General features: G+C 42.5%; 1 protein-coding gene across 3 annotated transcripts in view; it reads left to right on the top strand.

The window, feature by feature from the left end:
- LOC137640157 (large proline-rich protein BAG6-like) overlaps positions 1-19,852 on the top strand; it is an 88,853-nt gene extending 69,001 nt beyond the window's left edge. For all 3 annotated transcript variants that reach the window (XM_068372670.1, XM_068372668.1, XM_068372669.1), the window contains 2 exons: positions 14,275-14,431; positions 18,768-19,852. In XM_068372670.1, coding sequence (XP_068228771.1) covers positions 14,275-14,431; positions 18,768-18,967 — 357 coding nt within the window. In that variant the 3' untranslated portion in view covers positions 18,968-19,852. The remainder of the gene's footprint in view (positions 1-14,274; positions 14,432-18,767) is intronic.
- Positions 19,853-22,926: the final 3,074 nt, after the last annotated feature.

Raw genomic sequence — 22,926 nt, 5'->3', positions numbered from 1 at the left:
AGACCTCTTAAACGTAAAGTCCAGACCTATGCCAGACGTACGAAGTTAGAGTTCAACAACCCGGATGCAGTCATTGGGTTAGCTCTGACTCTCCTCAGTCATCAGGTGACTGCACTCCTCCTAAGAGAGGTAAGGCGATGCCTCTATAGACCTCATCTTCTATTAAGGCTTTGCCTTAACAGACCTTATCGTCTGTTGATCCCAAGACGACTTTGCTGCAGTCCATGCAGTCGCAGCTTGCGGTCTTAATGCGTGAGTTTCAGGCTGAGGTTACCAGCGGTGTGCAGCAACCTCCGCCTCCTCCTGCGAGAGCTCCGCCTCCGCAGTCCAGTCTGCCAGGCGTACGAAGTTGAGGTTCCTCAGGCTACCTTACCGCGTTCTGAGTTGCCAGTTACCAGCGTTGTGCAGCAACCTTAACCTTCCTTAAGGCAACCTCAGCAATGGGAGCAGGAGTCTTATGCCTTACTTCCTCCGCTTCCGCTTGCGGTTCCACCAGCGAGGCAACAATCTCTTGAGGTACGACAACCTCTTCCATCAATGAGGCAGCCACCTCAGCACTCGCTGCAGCGACCACCTTAGGCTAGCACCTCAGGAACCTCAACTCGCGAGACAAGAACTGCGTTCTGCGCAGCCGCTACCTCAACTCTCGCAGCTCACACTTCAGGAACCTTAACTCGTTCCTCAGGAACCTGCTACTGCGCATCCGCAACTCTTAAGGCAGCAACCTCATGCTATGAGTCAGCCACCTCAACGCATGCATCTGCCATTTTTTCCTCAACTTGAGCTTCTTCCCATTCAACTTGGGAATAACAAATGACAATAATAACACCTCATTACTTTCATAACTTGCATTTGTAATCATATACATGTATGCCTACACAAACATTATGATAATGGAGGTTATTTGTATTACTTATATAAAAATATATATGTATTCCTTGCAATATATTTTTAACAAATCGCAAAATATGGCAAAAATATCTTCTAAACAAAAATGAATCATGAGTTATGAATGTAAGGTAATATTATGTTGATATTAAACCCCATGCAAGCATGCATGAAGTAATGCAGTGTTGCCAACAGGGCGAGTTTCCCTTTCCTGAGGTGAAGTAGATTATAGTACATTTAGTGTAGCTTAATTCTACGATTATCATGCCGGCTATCAAATTCATCAACAAAACAGTCTAAATCAATTCCCTCGGCACGTGCACTTTCAATGAACGGTAATGCGATATTACTCACTCTAGCACTGGTCATGGAATTTCTGAGAAATGTTACACGCCATGCAACACGCTCTGCTTACCTTACAGCATGCTCTACATACAGCATGCTCTGCATACAGCATGCTCTGCATACAACATGCTCTGCATACCTTACCGCATGCTTCTCAGTCACACATCTTTGGTTGTTGCCAACTGACTGTCAAGCAGTTTCATAACGTTGCCTTCTAGTCTGCTGCTTTTGCACCAGTGAAACCCTCACTGAGAGAACTTAGCTTTTCTCGGATATGGTCCCTGTAGATGAGAAAGTGCTTTTCTCCCTCCTTCTGATATTCCCTTGAGGACTGTCATTTGGAGAGGAGCCTTTAGCTGCGTAGCCTCCTATGGACTTTTATTTAAGCATAACATGCTCCCAGGGAAGGTAATGGTTCCACTTCAGTCGCTAACCCCGTCTGTTACCACACCTGCTCCCATAGACCTTGAGCTGTGTTGCAAGACATGCAGTCCAAGCTTAGTCCTTGTTAGAGGATTTTTTTGTTTACGGAGTCAGTGTGTCACTGGGAAGACGTTCAACAACCAGCAGAAGTGACTTGTTGTGACGCAGTGCGGCAACCTCAGCAACCCGATAAGGAGTTGTCTGTACGACCCAGACAGTCTAGACAGCTTCGGGTTGTCACTGTACTTCCTCGCTTCCCCATGGTTGACAGTTCACAGACTGTGCAGCAGTACCATGATCTTGTGTCCGGCTCCGTCAGACGACTGGCTTTTAAGAGCTCCCACAAGTCGTCGCTGTCTGGAGATTCTCAGATGGACTATGGATCTGACCAAGGAACTGGGCCTCCTGGTCAATTTTGAGGAGTCTCAGCTCGTCCCATCCCAGACCATTGTCTCCCTGGGTATGGATCTTCAGAGTCGAGCTTTTCGGGCTTTTCCGTCGGCCCCAAGGATCTTCCAAGCCCTAGAATGCATCCAGAGCATGCTGAGAAGGAACCGATGCTCAGTCAGGTAGTGGATGAGTCTAACAGGGACACTTTCATCGCTGGCCCTGTTCATCGTGTTAGGGAGACTCCACCTCCCCCCCTTCAGTATCATCTAGCTGCTCACTGGATAAAGGACATGACGCTAGAGACGGTCTCAGTTCCTGTTTCCGAAGAGAGGAGGTCTTCTCTCGCGTGGTGTAAGAACAGCTTTCTTCTCAAGGAAGTCTATCTTTGGCTGTTCAGAAACCCGACCGCCTTCTCCTCTCGGACGCATCAGACACGGGCTGGGGTGCGACTTTGGACGGACAGGAATGCTCGGGAACATGGAATCAGGAACAAAGGACACTTCACATCAATTGCAAGGAGTTGTTGGCGGTTCTTCTGGCCTTGATAAACTTCAAGTCCCTCCAGCTTAACATAGTGGTGGAGGTGGACTCTGACAACACCACAGCCCTGGCTTACATCTTCAAGCAGGGAGGGACTCTTTCGTGAAGTTGTTCTAGATCGCAAGGGACCTCCTCATCTGGTCTAAAGATCGAAAGCTCACGCTGGTAACGAGGTTCATTCAGGGCGGTATGAATGTCATGGCAGATCACCTCAGCCGGAAGGGTCAGGTCATCCCCACAGAGTGGACCCTTCACAAGAATGTTTGCAGCAGACTTTGGGCCCTGTGGGGTCAGCCAACCATAGATCTGTTCGCTACCTCGATAACCTAGAAACTCCTGTTGTATTGTTCTCCGATTCCAGACCCAGCAGCAGTTCACGTGGATGCTTTTCTGCTGGATTGGTTCCATCTCGACCTGTATGCATTCCCGCCGTTCAAGATTGTCAACAGGGTACTTCAGAAGTTCTCCTCTCGCAAAGGGACACGGCTGACGTTGGTTGGCTCCGCTCTGGCCCGCGAGAGAATGGTTCTTAGAGGTACTGCAATGGCTGGTCGACATTCCCAGGAATCTTCCTCTAAGAGTGAACCTTCTACGTCTACCTCACGTAAAGAAGGTACACCCAAACCTCCACGCTCTTCGTCTGACTGCCTTCAGACTTTCGAAAGACTCTCAAGAGCTAGGGGCTTTTCGAAGGAGGCAGCCAGAGCGATTGCCAAAGCAAGGAGAACATCCACTCTCAGAATCTATCAGTCTCAAGGGGAAGTCTTCCGTAGCTGGTACAAGACCAATGCAGTTTCCTCAACCAGTACCACTGTAACCCAGATTGCTGACTTCCTGTTATATCTAAGGAAAGTAAGATCCCTTTCAGCTCCTACGATCAAGGGTTACAGAAGTATGTTGGCAGCGGTTTTCCGCCACAGAGGCTTGGATCTTTCCACCAACAAAGATCTACAGGACCTCCCTAGGTCTTTTGAGACCTCAAAGGAACGTCGGTTGTCCAATCCAGGCTGGAATCTAGACGTGGTCCTAAGGTTCCTTATGTCATCAAGATTTGAACCTCTCCAATCAGCCTCTTTTTAGGACCTCACATTAAAAACTCTTTTCCTCGTGTGCTTGACAACAGCTAAAAGAGTAAGTGAGATCCACACCTTCAGCAGGATCATTGTTTTCACATCTGAAACGGCTACATGTTCCTTGCAGCTTGGTTTTTGCTAAACGAGCTTCCTTCACGTCCTTGGCCTAAGTCGTTCGAGATCCCAAGCCTGTCCAACTTGGTGGGGAATGAACTGGAGAGAGTACTTTGCCCAGTTAGAGCTCTTAGGTACTATCTAAAAAGGTCTTAACCTTTACGAGGACAATCAGAAGCCTTATGGTGTGCTATCAAGAAACCTTCTTTTCCAAGTTCTAAGAACTCAGTTTCTTACTATTCAGGCTTCTGATTAGAGAAGCACATTCTCATCTGAAGGAAGAAGACCTTGCTTTGCTGAAGGTAAGGACACATGAAGTGAGAGCTGTGGCTACTTCAGTGGCCTTCAAACAGAGCCATTCTCTGCAGAGTGTTATGGATGCAACCTATTGGAGAAGCAAGTCAGTGTTCGCATCATTCTATCTCAAAGATGTCCAGTCTCTTTACGAGTACTGCTACACCCTGGGACCATTCGTAGCAACGAATGCAGTAGTAGGCGAGGGCTCAGCCACTACATTCCCATAATCCCATAACCTTTTAACCTTTCTCTTGAATACTTTTTATGGGTTGTACGGTCGGCTAAGAAGCCTTCCACATCCTTGTTGATTTGGCGGGTGGTCAATTCTTTCTTGAGAAGCGCCGAGGTTAAAGGTTGTGATGAGGTCCTTTAGTATGGGTTGCAGCCCTTGATACTTCAGCACCTTAGAGTTGTTCAGCCTCCTAAGAGGAACGCTGCGCTCAGTAAGGAAGACGAACTTATTTAAGGCAGAGTAATGGCTCAAGTCGACTTCCTTACCAGGTACTTGTAATTTCATTGTTATTTTGAATAACTGATAATATGAAATACGGGATACTTAGCTTCTTGATATACATGTACACTGGTTTTCACCCACCTCCCTGGGTGTGAATCAGCTACATGATTATCGGGTAAGTTTAATATTGAAAAATGTTATTTTCATTAGTAAAATAAATTTTTGAATATACTTACCCGATAATCATGATTTAATTGACCCACCCTTCCTCCCCATAGAACCAGTGGACCGAGGAAAAATTGAAGTGGTGTCAACAAGAAGTACTGCAGTACCTGGCCACAGGTGGCGCTTGTGAGTACACCCCCCTCTTGTATAGCGATCGCTGGCGTATCCCTTCCGTAGAATTCTGTCGGGCAACGGAGTTGACAGCTACATGATTATCGGGTAAGTATATTCAAAAATTTATTTTACTAATGAAAATAACATGTTTGGTACGAGAGAGAGAGAGAATGTGAATTGCCCTCAAAATAATATCTATGCACACAACACAGCAATTGCTAATGAATCCAGAGAAGACATCTTTAAACCTCTTAAGATAAATATAAGACCAGCAAAATAGCTAACATTTGAAGCCACTGAGTGTATATCAGCTCATGCTGAAGGTCGACAGGAGACTCAAGAAGCTATACAACATAAGCAGCAGGTTACAGTATTGTTGTTAGACGCTGGTAAGTCTCTGCTTTAATAGAAGTATTGGTACATTGGAGCGATAAAATAAGAGAAATTTCCTCATTTTAGGGGTAACATTGACATGTCAAGTTTCCAAAGACAAAAGCATCATGAACATCAAATGAGTGGCAATACTGTACTGTAAAATGAAAATGACTGGAATTTTTTTTAAGGTTGTGACAGGACTCGTGCATCTAGTATCAATGTGTTTAAGGGGACCATCCGCCATGTTGTTTTGACATACTAACTTTCAGAAGTCGAAAATCATTTTATTGCTTCTATGTATGCATAAACATATCGTACATGCTTTCCAGAAGTTTTAGCCAATTATTTTTCAATATTAAACTTGCCCGATGATCATATAGCTGTCAGCTCTGCTGCCCGACAGAAAAACCTACGGGCGGAATACGCCAGCGATCGCTATACAGGTGGGGGTGTACATCAACAGCGCCATCTGTCAAGTAGGTACTCAAGTACTCGATGTCAACATAGAACCAATTTTCTCTCTGTCGTGCCACTGGCAAGACCTACTAAATACGCTGTTACTAACTGGATTTGTTTTCACAACGATTTGGTGAAGTACACTATTTCAGTTTTGAGCTTTCGCTATGCAGGGGTTTTATCTTCATTTCAAAACTTGAACTCGTTTTGGATAGATTTAATTATGGTGACGAAGAGAGTATGGACTCTCTTTCACTTTTAAAGGGCCGACCCTTCCCTTAGACGGAAGTGTGTTTAGGTTTTTGGTAATTTTGCTTAACACGTTATAGATCTATATTTTTTTTTTTTTTATATCTCTCCGCCTTTATAGGCCTCTTCGATTAACTTTCCATTTATTATAAACATATAACAATAAATTTTTATGTTTGTTTATATGCGACCTTTCCTGATTGTAGGCGGTCCTAACTTGGAACCGAAGTTAATTAACATTGAGCCCGTTATATCGTATTTAACCTTTAAAGAATTTAATACTTTTTAAATTTTAATGTTTTATGAAAGAATTTCTTTGATAGTCTCGTACTGTTTTCAAAGATGAACTAACGTTTAGTTTTTAGTCTACGCAGTTGTTGACATTCAGGACGTTCAACATGCGCTCTATTGTTACGATAGAGAGAGAGTGTATCACGGTTTCACTTTGCAGTAAGAGTAAACCGATTCTGGCGTTTCGTTCATTCTTTCTTAGCTTAAATGGTTTAAATTCTAAATTAAAGGAACTTTTTATTTGGAAAACCTTTCAGTTTTTTCCTTTAGCAAATAACATGTTTTAACGATATATAATTGGGCTCTTCTCTCAGGTGCGAAATCAAGAGAGAAAGAGAGAGAGAGATAGAGACGGAGGGAGAGAGAGGAGAAAAAACGTTTCATTCAAGCGGGTAACGTTGTTCTCGTTTTACTCTCCTCCCTAGTCGCTGTAGGGGAAGAAGGTAAAACGTTTCTAGGGTTTTATTCTTGTTCCCAGGCTATGTGCGGTGAGAGATTGTAAACGTAGTTTATTTGATCTAGTGTTTAGTCTCTTTCCCAGCCACTGAATTCTTTATCTTTATTTATGTTTTCTGTTGCATTGTACGACTGTTTTCGCAATTACTACCTTTTAATGAAGGATAGGATTGCGTGTTTCAGGTAGAAATCAGTTATAGTTTCGATTTCAGTGAAATAAGTGCAAAACAGAAAATCAAAGTGATAAAGTGATATGCGCAAAGTGTTACAGTGTTGCGTCCGAGGGTTCGTCTGTTCGTGCCAGTTGTTCACCTAGTCCGGGACCTCTTACAAGCTCCCAAGCCCAGGGGAGAAGTAATGTCGAACGACTTATGGGTTCCACAGGCCTTGATCAACGAACAGACGTTTTTCCCTCCGTGGTTTCGGGCGTATCTACCCAAGATCGCCCCACCCACACAAAGACGAGAGAGCCCATTTATTCCTCGTCTGCGGAAGAGGTTTCTCGTAAGAAACCATGGACCACATCTCGCAGCTTTTTAAGTGCAAGTCGGTCCCTTCCGCGCAAGTCCAACGGCCCAGGTGTAGCCACTGGGTCAGTTCGGACTCGCTGCAGTCATCCGGCGACTGCACACCTCCCAAGAGAGGCAAGGTGGTACCGCAACAGGCAGTAACTCCGTCTGTTGCCGCACCAGCTGTTTTAGACCCTCAGTCACAACGGACAGTAGCTCCGTCTGTTGCCGCTTTTGTAGACCCTAAGTGGTCTTTACTGCAGTCTATGCAGACTCAGTTAGCTGCGGTTATGCAGGAGTTTCGTGCGGAGAAGGTTGACACTGCTCCCGTTAGCCTACAACCTGCCACGGTTGTGCGCCCAGCTCACGCTGAGGCTGCCTGCTCCCACACTCCGGCTGCGGAGAGCTCCACCACCGATGCGCAGTCGACCCTGCCAGACGCATGTTGACGTTAGCCGACGTGCGGCACCCTCCGTTGACATGCGTGAGCTACCGCATCAGCAGTGGGAAGGTGGAGTCAAGCTGCCGTGTTTTGACGCGATGCGTTAGTTTCCGCAACCCACGGCAGTCCCCACCACGCACCACCACTCCGCTTTGGTTGTTGCCTGCTCCCACACTCCGACTGCGGAGAAGGTTGACGATGCACCCGTTTGCCTACAACCTGCCACGGTTGTGCGCCCAGCAGACGCTGCGGCTGCCTGCTCCCACACTCTTGTTGTGAGAGCTCCTCCACCCATGCGCAGTCGACCCTGCCAGACGCATGCTGACTCCCACAGACACACGGAGCACTCCGTTGCCGTGCGTGAGCTACCACAAGCTGCCGTGTTTTGACACGGTGTGTCAGCCTCCGCAACCCACTGTGGTTACCGCCACTCGCCCGCAGCAGACTAGTCAGTCAGGAGTTGAGGCTTCCCCACACAGCTTTGGTTGTTGCCAGCTCACAGACTGTCAAGCAGTTACATGACGTTGCCTTCTGGTCTGCTGCTAATGCACCAGTGCTGTATGTCCTCACACACCTGTTGTGGTTGACAGTTCAGTTTTTGACAGTTCACAGACTGTCAAGCAGTTACATAACGTTGCCTTCTGGTCTGCTGCTTATGCACCAGTGAGACCCTCACTGAGATAACCTAGCTTTTCTCGGACATAGTTCCTGTAGATGAGAAAGTGCTGTTCTCCCTCCTACTGATATTCCTTTGAGGACTCTGTCATTTGGAGAGGAGCCTTAAGCTGCTTAGCCTCCTATGGACTTTAATTAAAGCATAACAAGGCTTCCAGGGATGGTAAATGGTTCCGCTTCAGTCGCTAACCCCGTCTGTTGCCACACCTCCCGTAGACCCTAATGGGCTTTGCTGCAAGACATGCAGTCCAAGCTTGTGTCCTTGATAGAGGATTTTTTACGGAGAAGTACCTTCTGTCCAACAACCTTCCTACCGGTTGGTTGTGCGCCCTGTTGACGCTGAGGTATCCTACTCGCGTCCGCCAGTTGAGGTGGTTCCTCCACCGATGCGACCCAGTGTGGGTTGCCAGTCGCACGTTGACGTTAAGCGAATCTCGGAGGTGGTTGTGGACGTTCAGTGTGTCACTAGGAAGACGTTCAACAACCAGCAGAGGTGACTTGTTGTGACGCAGTGCGGCAACCTCAGCAACCCGGTAGGGGGTTGACTGCACAACCCAGACAGTCTAGACAGTTTCGGGTTGACGCTGTACTTCCTCGCGTCCCCATGGTTGACAGTTCACAGACTGTGCAGCAGTACCATGATATTGTGTCCGGCTCCGTCACGCATCCACCAGTGCGACCGGATTCAGCGAGTCAGACGTTGCCCACTCCGTTGCCGTTTCCTCATCAGTTTCGGATGAGGAACCCTCTGATGAGGACTTTGCTGAACAAGACGATCAACCCCCAGCCCTGCTATCCATCCAGAAGATGCTGAAGAAGGAACGCTGCCCTGTCAGGCTGTGGATGAGTCTGGTTAGGACACTGTCATCCGTGGTTCAATTTGTGTCACTTGGAAGACTACACCTCCGTCCTCTTCTGTATCATCTAGCTTTTCACTGGAAAAGGACAAGACGCTAGAAGCGGTCTCGATCCCGGTTTCCGGAAAGATAAAGTCTGGTCTGACTTGGTGAAGGACCTTATCAACCTTTGAAAGGGTCTTCCCCTGACTGTTCAGACTCCCAACCACGTTCTCTTCTCGGACGCATCGGACGTAGGCTGGGGTGCAACATTAGGCGGTAGGGAATGCTCGGGATTATGGAACTCGAGTCAAAGGACAATGCATTTCAACTGCAAGAAGCTACTGGCAGTACGTCTGACCTGGAAAAGCTTCAGGTCTCTCCTTCAAGGCAAAGTGGTGGAGGTGAACACGGACAACACCCTGCTTTGACGTACATCTCCAAGCAAGGAGGGACCTACTCTCTGACATGGTACGAGTTCGCAAGAGACCTCCTCACCTGGTCAACAGGTCTAGACTTTTCACTAGTAACGAGGTTCATCCAAGGCAACTTGAATGTCATAGCAGATTGTCTCAGTAGGAAGGGACAAATAATTCCAACAGATTGGACCCTCCACAAGGATGTATGCAAGAGACTTTGGGCCACCTGGGGCCAGCCAACCATAGATCTCTTCGCAACCTCGATGACCAAGAGGCTCCCAATAGTTTGCTCACCTATCCCGGACCCAGCAGTAGTTCATATAGATACCTTTCTACTAGATTGGTCACATCTAGATCTATATGCATTCCCTCCGTTCTAGATTGTCAACAAGGTACTGCAGAAGTTCGCCTCTCACGAAGGGACAAAGTTGACGCTAGTTGCTTCCCTCTGGCCCGCGAGAGAATAACTCACCGAGGTACTTCGATGGCTAGTAGACGTTCCCAGAACACTTCCCCTAAGGGTGGACCTGCTACGTCAGCCACGCGTAAAGAAGGTACTCTAAGGCCTCCACGCTCTTCGTCTGACTGCCTTCAGACTATCGAAAGACTCTCGAGAGCTAGAGGTTTTTCGAAGGAGGCAACCAGAGCGTTTGCTAGAGCAAGGAGAACATCCACCCTTAGAGTCTACCAATCGAAGTGGGAAATCTTCCGAAACTGGTGCAAGTCAGTATCCGTATCCTCGACCAGTACCTCTGTCACTCAATAGCTGACTTTCTCTTATATCTGAGGAAAGAACGATCTCTTTCAGCTCCCACTATCAAGGGTTACAGAAGCATGTTGGCATCAGTCTTCCGTCACAGAGGCTTAGATCTTTCCAACAATAAAGATCTACAAGACCTCCTTAAGTCTTTTGAGACCACGAAGGAGCGTCGTTTGGTTACACCTGGTTGGAATTTAGACGTGGTTCTAAGATTCCTTATGTCAGACAGGTTCGAACCGCTTCAATCAGCCTCCCTGAAAGATCTCACCTTTAAGACTCTTTTCCTGATATGCTTAACCACAGCTCAAAGAGTCAGTGAGATTCATGCCTTCAGCAAGAACATCGGATTCTCATCCAAAACGGCTACATGTTCTACAACTTGGTTTTCTAGCCAAACACGAGCTGCCTTCTCGGCCTTGACCAATACCGCTCGATATTCCAAACTTATCGTATGGTTGGAAATGAACTAGAAAGAGTATTATGTCCTGTAAGAGCTCTTAAGTTCTATTTTAAAAACCTTTACGAGGCCCGTCTGAAGCTTTATGGTGTTCAGTTAAGAATCCATCTTTGCCTTTGTCAGAGAATTCTTTATCCTATTTTATCAGACTGTTAATACGAGAAGCTCATTCCCATCTGAATGAGGAAGACCAAGCTTGGCTGAAGGTAAGGACACACGAAGTTAGAGCTGTCGCAACTTCCGTGGCCTTTAAACAAATAGATCTCTGCAAAGTATATTCGACGCAACCTATTGGAAAAGCAAATCAGTGTTCGCGTCTTTTATCTTAAGAATGTCCAGTCTCTTTACGAGAACTGCTACACTCTGGGACCATTCGTAGCAACGAGTGCAGTAGTGGGTGAGGGCTCTACCACTACAATTCCCTAATTCCATAACCTTTTTAATCTTTCTCTTGAAATGTTTTATTAATATTTTTGGGTTGTCCGGAAGGCTAAGAAGCCTTTCGCATCCTACTTGATTTGGCGGGTGGTCAAAGTCATTTCTTGAGAAGCGCCTAGATTAGAGGTTTTGATGAGGACCTTTAGTATGGGTTGCAACCCTTCATACTTCAGCTCCTAGGAGTCGCTCAGCATCCTATGAGGATCGCGAGGCTCAGTAAGGAAGACGTACTTAAAAAGGCAGAGTAATTGTTCAAGTCGACGTCCTTTCCCAGGTACTTATTTATTTTATGCTTGTTATTTTGAATAACTGCTAAAATGAAATACGGAATACTTAGCTCATAATGTCAACATGTAATGCTGGTCTCTACCCACCCCCCTGGGTGCGAATCAGCTATATGATCATCGGGTAAGTTTAATATTGAAAAATGTTATTTTCATTAGTAAAATAAATTTTTGAATATACTTACCCGATGATCATAAATTAAAGGACCCACCCTTCCTCCCCAATAGAGACCCAGTGGACAGAGGAGAAAATTGGTTCTATGTTGACATCGAGTACTTGAGTACCTACTTGACAGATGGCGCTGTTGATGTACACCCCCACCTGTATAGCGATCGCTGGCGTATTCCGCCCGTAGGTTTTTCTGTCGGGCAGCAGAGCTGACAGCTATATGATCATCGGGTAAGTATATTCAAAAATTTATTTTACTAATGAAAATAACATTTTTTACAAATAATGAAGATATAGCAGTTTTTAAATGTCATCCTTACTTCGTCGTCTGTATCACTGAGTTTGACAGAATCGTCTTTGTGTGTTTATTTTTGCATATATATAGCAATTTTTTCACTTATGTTTGAAAATCTTGAACATCTAGCAGAAATGAAGGCATTGGTAGAGGGTAGGTGAATGAAAACTACGAGCTACGAGAACAGCAGCCAGAGTTTCCAAAGATATATAGAAGTTATAATGCATGTGTTTGTTTACTTGCAATTCGTATGTACATTGTGTTTTCACAATGTCCCCGGGAACTTTATAGCAAGGCCAATGTTACCTTAGGTCTTAGAAAGAACAAAAAGTAAGCAGAGAGCAAGAAAAAAGAACCAAGAAGAGGGCGAAACATGAATAAGAGTACAAAGCTGAAACATGCTAACTAAAACTCTGGCAACAATGAGAGGCCGCTGGCAACTCATGACATCCTTACGCCAAGTGTAATAGTAAACTTCGGGTTTATATAACTTAATTAGGGCGTGCTTATGTAGGAATAAACAATAAAAGTACAAAGTGAGGTTATAATAATGTTATCTTGATTTCTTTAAGAAAAGCAAAAATTTGTTTCAAATCTTTGAGCTCATAACTCAAAAACGTACTTATTCACACTTTGGGTACATTTTTCTCAATTATTTATTGTTCAATTTTAGAGAGAAAGATATTAAAATAAAAAGAGGAATAAAAATCCCAAAATTTTGTGTACCAGAATTTTTACTTTCTGTTTTCTCTTTTTTATTCACGAATATTTTACGTCAAGATGAAGAAAATTAAGAAAAAATTCATGAAAAAAAGGAAAAGGGAAAAAAAGTCACACAGTTATTCGATTTATAAAGAATGTTTTATGGTATGATTTTCAAAACAATTGTACCTAAATTTTTTTCTTAGATCATGATTTTTGCAAATATATCAAAATGTATTTGATCAAATGACTTGAAATTTTAATATGATAAAGGTATCATATGTCTAAAATATATATAGAAATTATGTATTTTGAATAATTGGAAAAAAATTCATGGCATGGCGGACGGTCCCCTTAATGTACAGTGAACCCTCGCTACTTCGCGGTTCGACCATCGCGGATTCACCACTTCGCGGATTTTTTCCATAACCCATATATATACAGTAATATATATATACAGTAATATATATATATGTATATATATATATATATATATATATATATATATATATGTATGCATGTATTTATGTATATATGTAGGTATGTATATGTGTATACATATAAATATATATATATATATATATATATATATATATATATATATATATATATATATATATATATATATATATATATACACACACACACATATATATATATACATATATATATATATATATATATATATATATATATATATATATATATATATATATATATATATCTAAAGTAGGAAGATGTGATGTAGTTCTAAGGGAAAAGTATGGGAAATATGTCTGGGTAATAAGCAAAGCTCTACCTCCAGTTTGTTTCTTCATTATGATCAGAGATAAATGTAAAGAAAACATTGGTTGCCATTTTCTATCGTGCTTTTTAGCATGTTTAGGAAATGCATGATATAAAATCACCTTTAATATTTGTGCCTGTTTTAGTTTAGGGTACTGTAGTACATGCATTAAGTGTTCTGTACATTAAAGGGTAGTTTGTTAACAGTACTACGTACAAGGGAAGGTTTTAAAAGTCTGAATATACATGTTGAATAAATAGGTAAATATGGTGTCACTACTTCGCGGATTTTCACCTATCGCGGCCGCGACTGGAACCTATCTACCGCGATAAACGAGGGTTCACTGTATAATCATTTGTGCAGATAAATTGAAAATTTATTATTAGAGAGATTTGTTTACTGTAAATTCAGCCAGAAAATATGAAATCTTTCATCGAATCAAATATAAATTTATCTATGGTTGCTCACTTCCCACCCCCTAAACAACAGAGGTTTTTCTGGATGACAGCAAAAAGAACTTGCCTGGTAGATTTTTACTCTTCAATTTGTGTTTGTAGAAAGTTGACCATTTCAATTTCCTTGTTAGACTATATTGGTTAACTATCTTTACCACCATCAAACAGGTAAGGGCTTTGTAAGGATGAATTATTTCTGTGGTTTTTATGGTTGGGATAGTAATGTGGAAGAGGACAAGGTATTGCAAATTTATTACATTCCCAGTGAATAGTATGAGAGGGATTTTTATTTTACATAGCTTTGATTGAGCATGCATTTAGAATCATAGCTCATTTATTTGTATTTTAATTCTCAGGACTGGCTCCCTGTTATAACTCGAGATGTGGAAAGACAACGTCGTGGTGTGCCAGACACTGCATTAAGTGATGCTTACCTCTGTGGGATGCCTCTTAAGCGTCGTAAGATAGCCTCACAGCATAAACCACATGGTTCTGTACAGCAAGTAGTTCAAGGTTAGTTAATTTAACATTTCAGTCTGTAGGACTTTAGATATTCAGTTAGAGTATTATTATTAAACTTTCCAAAATGGTGTGCAATTTTTTAAAGAAATGATGTGATTTGGGTCATTCTGAAATAAATTTATTTAGTCTTTTGAAGCTGCTGTGGAAGTTAATTTTTTTTCAAATACCATATTTTTCAAGAACAAAAATAATGCAATCAGGTGTTCTTTTTGGAATTATCTTATAAATAATTTTCAATTTATTTTTATAGTAACAGATTCTCTCATTTTTAAAAAAATCATCATTTTAATTTCTAATTTATAAGTATAAAAAAATGAAGGGTCAAAAGCCTGGCAGGATCCCCTTAGAAATTCATGATTATCTTACGGTGAACGAATTTGTTTTAACGGGATCACCCGTAATGAGGGGTTAGCTTATGTCTTGATGCTTAATGTGGCATAGTCCTTTGCTTTGTAATTGAAATTTAGACCTTACTCAAGTTCCCAGTTATATTTGATATATTTTTTACTTTTGAGAATGATGCACCCGCTGAAGTTGGCCTGAAGGTAAATATAAAATAAAAAATTAAGTCACATGATTACACAAATAAAAACAATATAAACAGGAGACGGGCATTAGATATTCATTGTAAGACTCTTTGGATATTCAAAAATTCAATGCTTTTGTTACAAAATAAAAAACCAAGAAATATCTTTCTACAAATTTTACTTTGTATAATTATGCTTACAGTATAGCTGTCCAAAATCTTGAAATCCTAGACTATGAAGAGCAGATGTCATCGCCATGTAGGCATTTTTATATGGTGAATTACATTATTAGTGATGAGGCCTAATGCTGAGCCTTATCCCTTCATATATTTACAAGTTGCCAATTATACATACATACATATACTAAGGCACTTCCCCCAATTTTGGGGGATAGCCAACATCAACAAATGAAACAAAAACAAAAAGGGGACCTCTACTCTCTACGTTCCTCCCAGCCTGACAGGTTCAGCTGGTACTGCTAGGGTGCCACAGCCCACCCTCCCCCGTTATCCACCACAGATGAAGCTTCATAATGCTGAATCCCCTACTGCTGCTACCTCTGCGGTCATTTAAGGCACCGGAGGAAGCAGCAGGGCCTACCAGAACTGTCACAATCGCTCGCCATTCATTCCTATTTCAAGCATGCTCTCTTGCCTCTCTCACATCTATCCTCCTATCACCCAGAGCTTTCTTCACTCCATCCATCCACCCAAACCTTGGCCTTCCTCTTGTACTTCTCCCATCAACTCTTGCATTCATCACCTTCTTTAGCAGACAGCCATTTTCCATTCTCTCAACATGGCCAAACCACCTCAACACGTTCATTTCCACTCTAGCTGCTAACTCATTTCTTACACCCGTTCTCACCCTCACCACTTCGTTCCTAACCCTATCTACTCGAGATACACCAGCCATACTCCTTAGACACTTCATCTCAAACACATTCAATTTCTGTCTCTCCATCACTTTCATTCCCCACGACTCCGATCCATACATCACAGTTGGTACAATCACTTTCTCATATAGAACTCTCTTTACATTCATGCCCAATCCTCTATTTTTTACTACTCCCTTAACTGCCCCCAACACTTTGCAACCTTCTCACTCTCTGACATACATCTGCTTCCACTCCACCATTTGCTGCAACAACAGACCCCAAGTACTTAAACAGATCCACCTCCTCAAGTAACTCTCCATTCAACATGACATTCAACCTTGCACCACCTTCCCTTTTCATACATCTCATAACCCTACTCTTACCCACATTAACTCTCAACTTCCTTCTCTCACACACCCTTCCAACCAGTACAGTATCATCCGCAAACAACAACTGATTTACCTCCAATTCATGGTCATTCTCGTCTACCAGTTTCAATCCTCGTCCAAGCACTCGAGCATTCACCTCTCTCACCCTTACATCAACATACAAGTTAAACAACCACGGTGACATTACATGTCCCTGTCTCAGCCACACTCTCACCGGAAACCAATCACTCACTTCATTTCCTATCCTAACACATGCTTTACTACATTTGTAGAAACTTTTCACTGCTTGCAACAACCTTCCACCAACTCCATATAACCTCATCACATTCCACATTGCTTCCCTATCAACTCTATCATACGCTTTCTCCAGATCCATTAGCGGAACATACACGTCCTTACCTTTTGCTAAATATTTCTCACATATCTGCCTAACTGTAAGAATCTGATTCATACAACCCCTACCTCTTCTAAAACCACCCTGTACTTCTAAGATTGCTTTCCCTGTTTTATCCTTATTCCTATTAATCATTACTCTACCATACACTTTTCCAACTACACTCGACAAACTAATACCCCTTGAATTACAACACTCATGCACATCTCCCTTACCCTTATATAGTGGTACAATACATGCACAAACCCAATCTACTGGTACCATTGACAACTCAAAACACATATTAAACAATCTCACCAACCATTCAAGTACAGTCACACCCCCTTCCTTCAACATCTCAGCTCTCACACCATCCATACCAGATGCTTCTCCTCTCGTTTCATCTAGTGCTCTCCTCACTTCCTCTATTGTAATCTCTCTCTCATTCTCATCTCCCATCACCGGCACCTCAACACTTGCAACAGCAATTATATCTGCCTCCCTATTATCCTCAACATTCAGTAAACTTTCAAAATATTCCGCCCACCTTTTCATTGCCTCCTCTCCTTTTAAGAACCTTCCATTTCCATCTTTCACTGTCTCTTCAATTCTTGAGCCAGCCTTCCTTACTCTCTTCACTTCTTTCCAAAACTCCTTATTCTCTTCATATGAATGACCCAATCCCTGACACCACCTCAGGTCAGCTGCCCTCTTTGCCTCATGTACCTTGCGCTTTACTTCCACATTTTTCTCTCTATATTTTTCATACTAAACTATACTATTACTCTGCACCCATTTTTCAAAAGCCCCCTTTTTCTCTTCCACTTTTACCTTCACTCCTTCGTTCCACTATTCACTGCCCTTCCTCATGCTGCCTCCAACAACCTTCTTGCCACACACATCACTTGCAATCCCAACAAAATTTTCTTTTACAAACTTCCACTCCTCTAAATTACCAGTTTCTCTTCCTTTCACTTCGACATATGCCATTTTCAACCTTTCCTGAGATTTACTTTTTACCCCCGGTTTTATTAGCTCTTCAACCCTCACTAGCTCCCTTTTACATCCACCTACTCTATTCCCCCACTCTTTTGCTACAACTAATTTTCCTTCCACCAAAAAATGATTAGACATACCGTTAGCCATACCCCTAAACACTTGCCCGTCTTTCAATCTTCCAAACATTTTAGTTATCAACACATAATCCATTAATGCCCTTTCTACTACTCTTCCATTTGCCACTCTTACCCATGTATACTTATTTTTATCTTTCTTTTTGAAAAAGCTAGAACTTATCACCATCTCTTGCTCAACACACATATCTACCAGTCTCTCACCACTCTCATTTTCACCTGGTACGCCATACTTCCCAATGACACCTTCTACTTCTCCAGTGCCCACTCTAGCATTTAAGTCACCCATGGCAACTACATAATTCCTTCTACCCAGTCCTTCTACACACCTAGTTAATTCATTCCAGAACTCATTCCGCTCTTCTTCACTTTTCTCGCTACTTGACCCATACGCACTGACAAACGCCCAACATTCCCTACCCAACCTAACCCTTACCCACATTAACCTAGATATCTCCTTCCATTCCACTACTTTACCTGTCATCCATTCACTCAGCAATAAAGCCACACCCTCTCTCGCTCTTCCCCTTTCAATCCCAGACACTCAACCAGACATTTCACCAAACATCACTTCACCATTTCCTTTCATCTTTGTCTCACACAAGGCCAACCAATACATCCATCCTTCTATTCCTAAACATACTTCCAATCTCACACCTTTTACTCTCTATCGTACTACATCCACGCACATTCAAACATTCTCCCCCCAGCTCCATCTCTTTGTCGATGTCTCACAGGATTGTAGATACAGGAGAGGGGGTTCCCAGCTCCCTCGTCCCGTCCCTTTTAGTCGCCTCTTACGACACGCAGGGATAACGTTGGCGCTATTCTAATTGTTTTTATGCCCCCGCGGCCACAGGGGCCATATTATGAGTGTAAATAGTAAGCGATGTTGTCCAGTTAAACTCCTCATATCCTTTCATCTATCCAGATTTTACCAAACTATCATTAAGGAAGTTGTGATCAAGTGTTACTGATTTAAATAGTGTAACATGACTTTTTTTTTTCTTTTCTTTTCTTTTTTCCAGATACTCTTCGCCAAAGCATGAGAGGGGCTGGCGTTAATTGTTTAGTAATGGATAGTGTTGCTGGTGAAGCTGCTAATCAACTGGGAGAGTCATTTGCTGACCATGTTCGTGATTCTCTTCGGGAAAGACTGGACCAAAATAAGGATTTCAAACCAGAAAAATTTCCGAAAAGTGAGAAGAATATACGCCAGGAAAAATAAAGTGAAGGGTTGAAGTTATTGGTTGTTTATATTGTAAAGACTGTTTTGATTACCTATTTGGACTAAAAAGAAAGAGGTAGAAACAGTTAGATGCTTGAGTCTACATTTTTATCATTTTGTCCCAGTTACCTGACATGATAGTGGACTTCGAACTGTGATGCCGTTACCAAGACATTTGAGTTTTTAAGGAAACTGCTGTAATTACTGTACAGCTTGTAAATTATGTTCCCATGAGGGTGATGATTCTTGCTTTTAGTCTCAGTCGCTTGTCATCTCAATGAATTACTGAAATTTTTATTTTTTCTCCTAAGTAGTGGAGACTTGAAAGGAAATAGCCACAGGGCTTTTTGATAGTACATGTATTATGTTATAGACCTGTTGAAAAATATTTATGGATGGAGATTAAACCATCCTGGTGCTTAAAGAAATGTTAAAGAATCATAAACACGAACTACCTGCTTTGTGGTAAGCCAGTGACTCTAACTGCTTTGATTCTCAGAAGTTGCACTTGCGTAGGTTTTCAAATGAAGACAGGTTTTGCGAAGGAGGCCAGGCTATGCAGTTGCCATTTAGTCAGTAATTAAAAAAAAAAAAACTGTTAAACCAGTATGTATGAAAGTGATGTATTTACTATGTTAATGGTATTAATTGAATATTGAATTTGTCCTAGGGGCATTAGAACACATTTAAAATTTGAACATTTTCTTCCGTCTGTTATTTATCAGTATGCATAAACGGGAGTAAAGGAACTAAATACGTTTTGTATGTTCTTGAAATTCCTAGTTGAAAGAAATATTGTCAATATTACTGTTATTACTATGGAATGTATTCTGATGGTGTGCTGGCACAATATTGTATTCATATAATAAAGGACTAAACAGGAAACAGTTTGGATTACTTGAATATTTTACCTGAAAAAATTTAGCTATAGGGTGTTTTATATCAATTTGGTAAAATTTCTGGAGTTACTGTACAGTATTTGTTCCGGTAAAAATACAAACCTTTGTCTTTTAAATAGGAAAGATATCAGCGAAGCTGGAGAATACGCCAGTTGAAACTAATGTAACAAGGGGTAAACAGGTGGCCGGTAATTGCGGAAGCCATGCCCCTCTGGTTGTTGAGAGGCCGTTTGGATGGCAGCCATCCTTGGGGACAGATGTTCTTCCACTGACTGGAGATTTTGGCAGATTTTTGCTTTCTAGCTTATTTTCTTCTGTTCTCTTGGATACACACGCTCGTGACCAACTTGTCTCCTTGCGAGTGCTGTTGAATCTATTTTCCCCTACTGGATTGGAATGGTGATTGCCAGACTTGATTTGAGATAAACTCTTTTTAGTAACTTGGTTGTGCTTAGCAAATGAGCACTCTCCCCTCAGCAAGGTTGCGAGTCAACCTTTGCCTGAAACCTCTCCACCTCATCTTTGAGAACAGAAACGCATCGCCCAGCCCCATGTGTTAAGATGAAAACAGCAAACTTCCCTGAGCTTGCTAGTTCTTTGGAGCATTTGGATATCCACACATGCGCACTAGAACGTAGCATTTTTTAACTACAGTAGTGCGTACGAGGGCTAACCTTACTAAAACCCTAGCGTGCGCTTAGCCTGTTAAGGTTTTGAAATAGGTTGAAGTAGGTGGGTTACTACACCTCATCATTGCATGCATCACTGTTAAGAACTTCATAAGATCCAAGATTGAGTGCAAGTTTGAAATCTCCTGGAGAAGAGACTTTAAGCCTGTGAGAGTTAAAATGCATGCCTCAAAAATTGCACTCTGCCCAACATGCATGATTATGACTGCAGGTCTAGCCAATAGATCTCCCTGGACTACCGGAGTTGCAACCATCGATATCCATTTACTCCCAAGGGTGATCGTCACCCACGCTGCTATTATGGATCAAGATTACCCAGAGTAGTTTCTTTCGCCGAAAATTACCAATTGTTTCCGATAGAATTTGGGTCGACCTCCCGCTCCCTCTATCTCCTCGGAATCAGAGTTCCCAGCAGGGAACGTCTTCAGTCATCCTAGGAATAAACAAATTCCATTCAGATCCCGAGTCTTTTTACACCTCGGAGGATAGGAGGATTACCGGTAACCCCTCTCCCTCTTCCTCGAAAGGCTTACACCTAAAAGAACACCTTTTATAGCTGAAAAGAATTATCAAGTTTTTCGGAAGATGATGACTTGCTATCCAGATCTGATTGCTTTCCCCAAAAAGAAATACTGTACTCAGATTTCAGTATTTCATGAGGGAAAATACAAATTACTTTTAAAATGCCCTAAATGTGTGTGCACAATTACAGTCGTGTGATTGATTTTTGCAAGGAAGAAAAAATGGTAAGGATACCAGGCACTTCCCTTCCCAGACTGATAAGGACACACATCAAGGCTCAACTTTGCACTCTTTCAGCTTTTAGCTGAAGCTTTCTGCATAGAGGCAAAATACTTTGAGTGCTTCTTCGTACATTTAGTCCCATTTGCCTCAGGAACGTTGTCAGTCGGCTGATTTTATACGCACTGAAGAAAATGTGGTTGCTGCTCTTCCCTTTTCTTTTTAAATGAGTAATCTTTTAAAACCATTTGGTTGGAGATTTATATAAGTCATTCCTACCGTTTCTGTCCGTGTGGGAGAGACATGGTTCGCCAGTCCTCCACTGAGAACAAAGAAAAACAATTTTGCATGGTTTTGTATATTTTCCTCAGCTGTTTGCGACTGCTATCATTTTTGGAACAAGACTGCTCTTGCTCCCTATAGTTAGCCCTCTTGTGAACAACACCAAGATGCGAGCATGTTTTGGAACATCCCGAACAGCGTTTGGAAAGTTACCTCTTTTTGTTTATCATTAACCTGTTAGCAATCTCTGAAGATTTCTCCCCCAGTAGAGTGGTGCTAGATATACTACAATACTCGGTGTTTGTATATTATTGAAGGTTCACCATGACAGGTGCGTTATCCCTCAGCTGAGTTTAGGCCTGACCACCATTTGCAAGTGAGCAGTCCTACACATATCGATCACCAGGACTATAGTGTAAGTAAGGTAAGGGTAGAGAATTCACTGCCCCTGAAAGCCACTCTCCTCCAGGAGGGAGTGATAAAGCTTAGGATTTGGTCAGCAGTGCTGTGAGCCCAATGTGGGAGATACCTCTGATGTACAGGCCGCAGGTATCAGTCTAGGGACCATGTAGATTGGAACATCTTTGTGCACCCTAGTAATTCCAGAGGGCACAGGGGTAACCTCAAATTAAGTTGATCTAGTTCTGCTAGCTCCCAGGTAAGTCCAGAGAGAGACTATCTTGGGGGCTCATAGAAATCCTGATACAGGCTACAATGAGGGTAATAGAGATCCCGAGAAAGAGAGAGGGATTACGATGGTGTTCATAGAGAATGTGTCTCTTTGGGCAGAACACCTGGCAGCAAATCATGGACTTCCTCACATGCTTCTGTTGGAGAGTTTCCTTGGTAGCGTTTAGATTTCTCTTCCTTAAGGGGAACATTCCATGCTAGATGGTAACTTAAAGCAGTCTTACCTACCCAAGAACTTAAATTTTACTGACCTGAGGAGAACATCTTAAGGTCTTTTCCTCATGACTAGTAACCTTTCCTGCTTTTGCTAGAGGCTAGGAGACGAAGAAGCTCCTTGTGAAAGTTTGGATCCCTCCTCTAGGAAATGGTATGCGCTTGTAGGAAGCTTCAAGCAGTCTTACCTACCCAAGATTGGATGACCTAGTCCTCTGGGCATTGGTGCATACACCTCCTACTAACCTGAGGTGGGCATAAAGCCCTTTCCCTCAAGACACTTTCTTCTCTACATTGGCAATCGTGTAGGAGAATTTTCAGTCTCTTCATCATGTCAACCTTGGAGAGATGAGGCTTCTGTTACCATCGTTGTCACACACTTTATTATGAAGACCCAGTACCAGTGAAGTTAACATGAAGGTGCCTGGTGTTGTGTGTGTGTTGC

The sequence above is a fragment of the Palaemon carinicauda genome, chromosome 4 (genome assembly GCF_036898095.1).
Source record: "Palaemon carinicauda isolate YSFRI2023 chromosome 4, ASM3689809v2, whole genome shotgun sequence".
Classification (NCBI taxonomy): Eukaryota; Metazoa; Arthropoda; class Malacostraca; order Decapoda; family Palaemonidae; genus Palaemon; species Palaemon carinicauda.
This window is presented reverse-complemented; position numbering and strand designations above follow the sequence as displayed.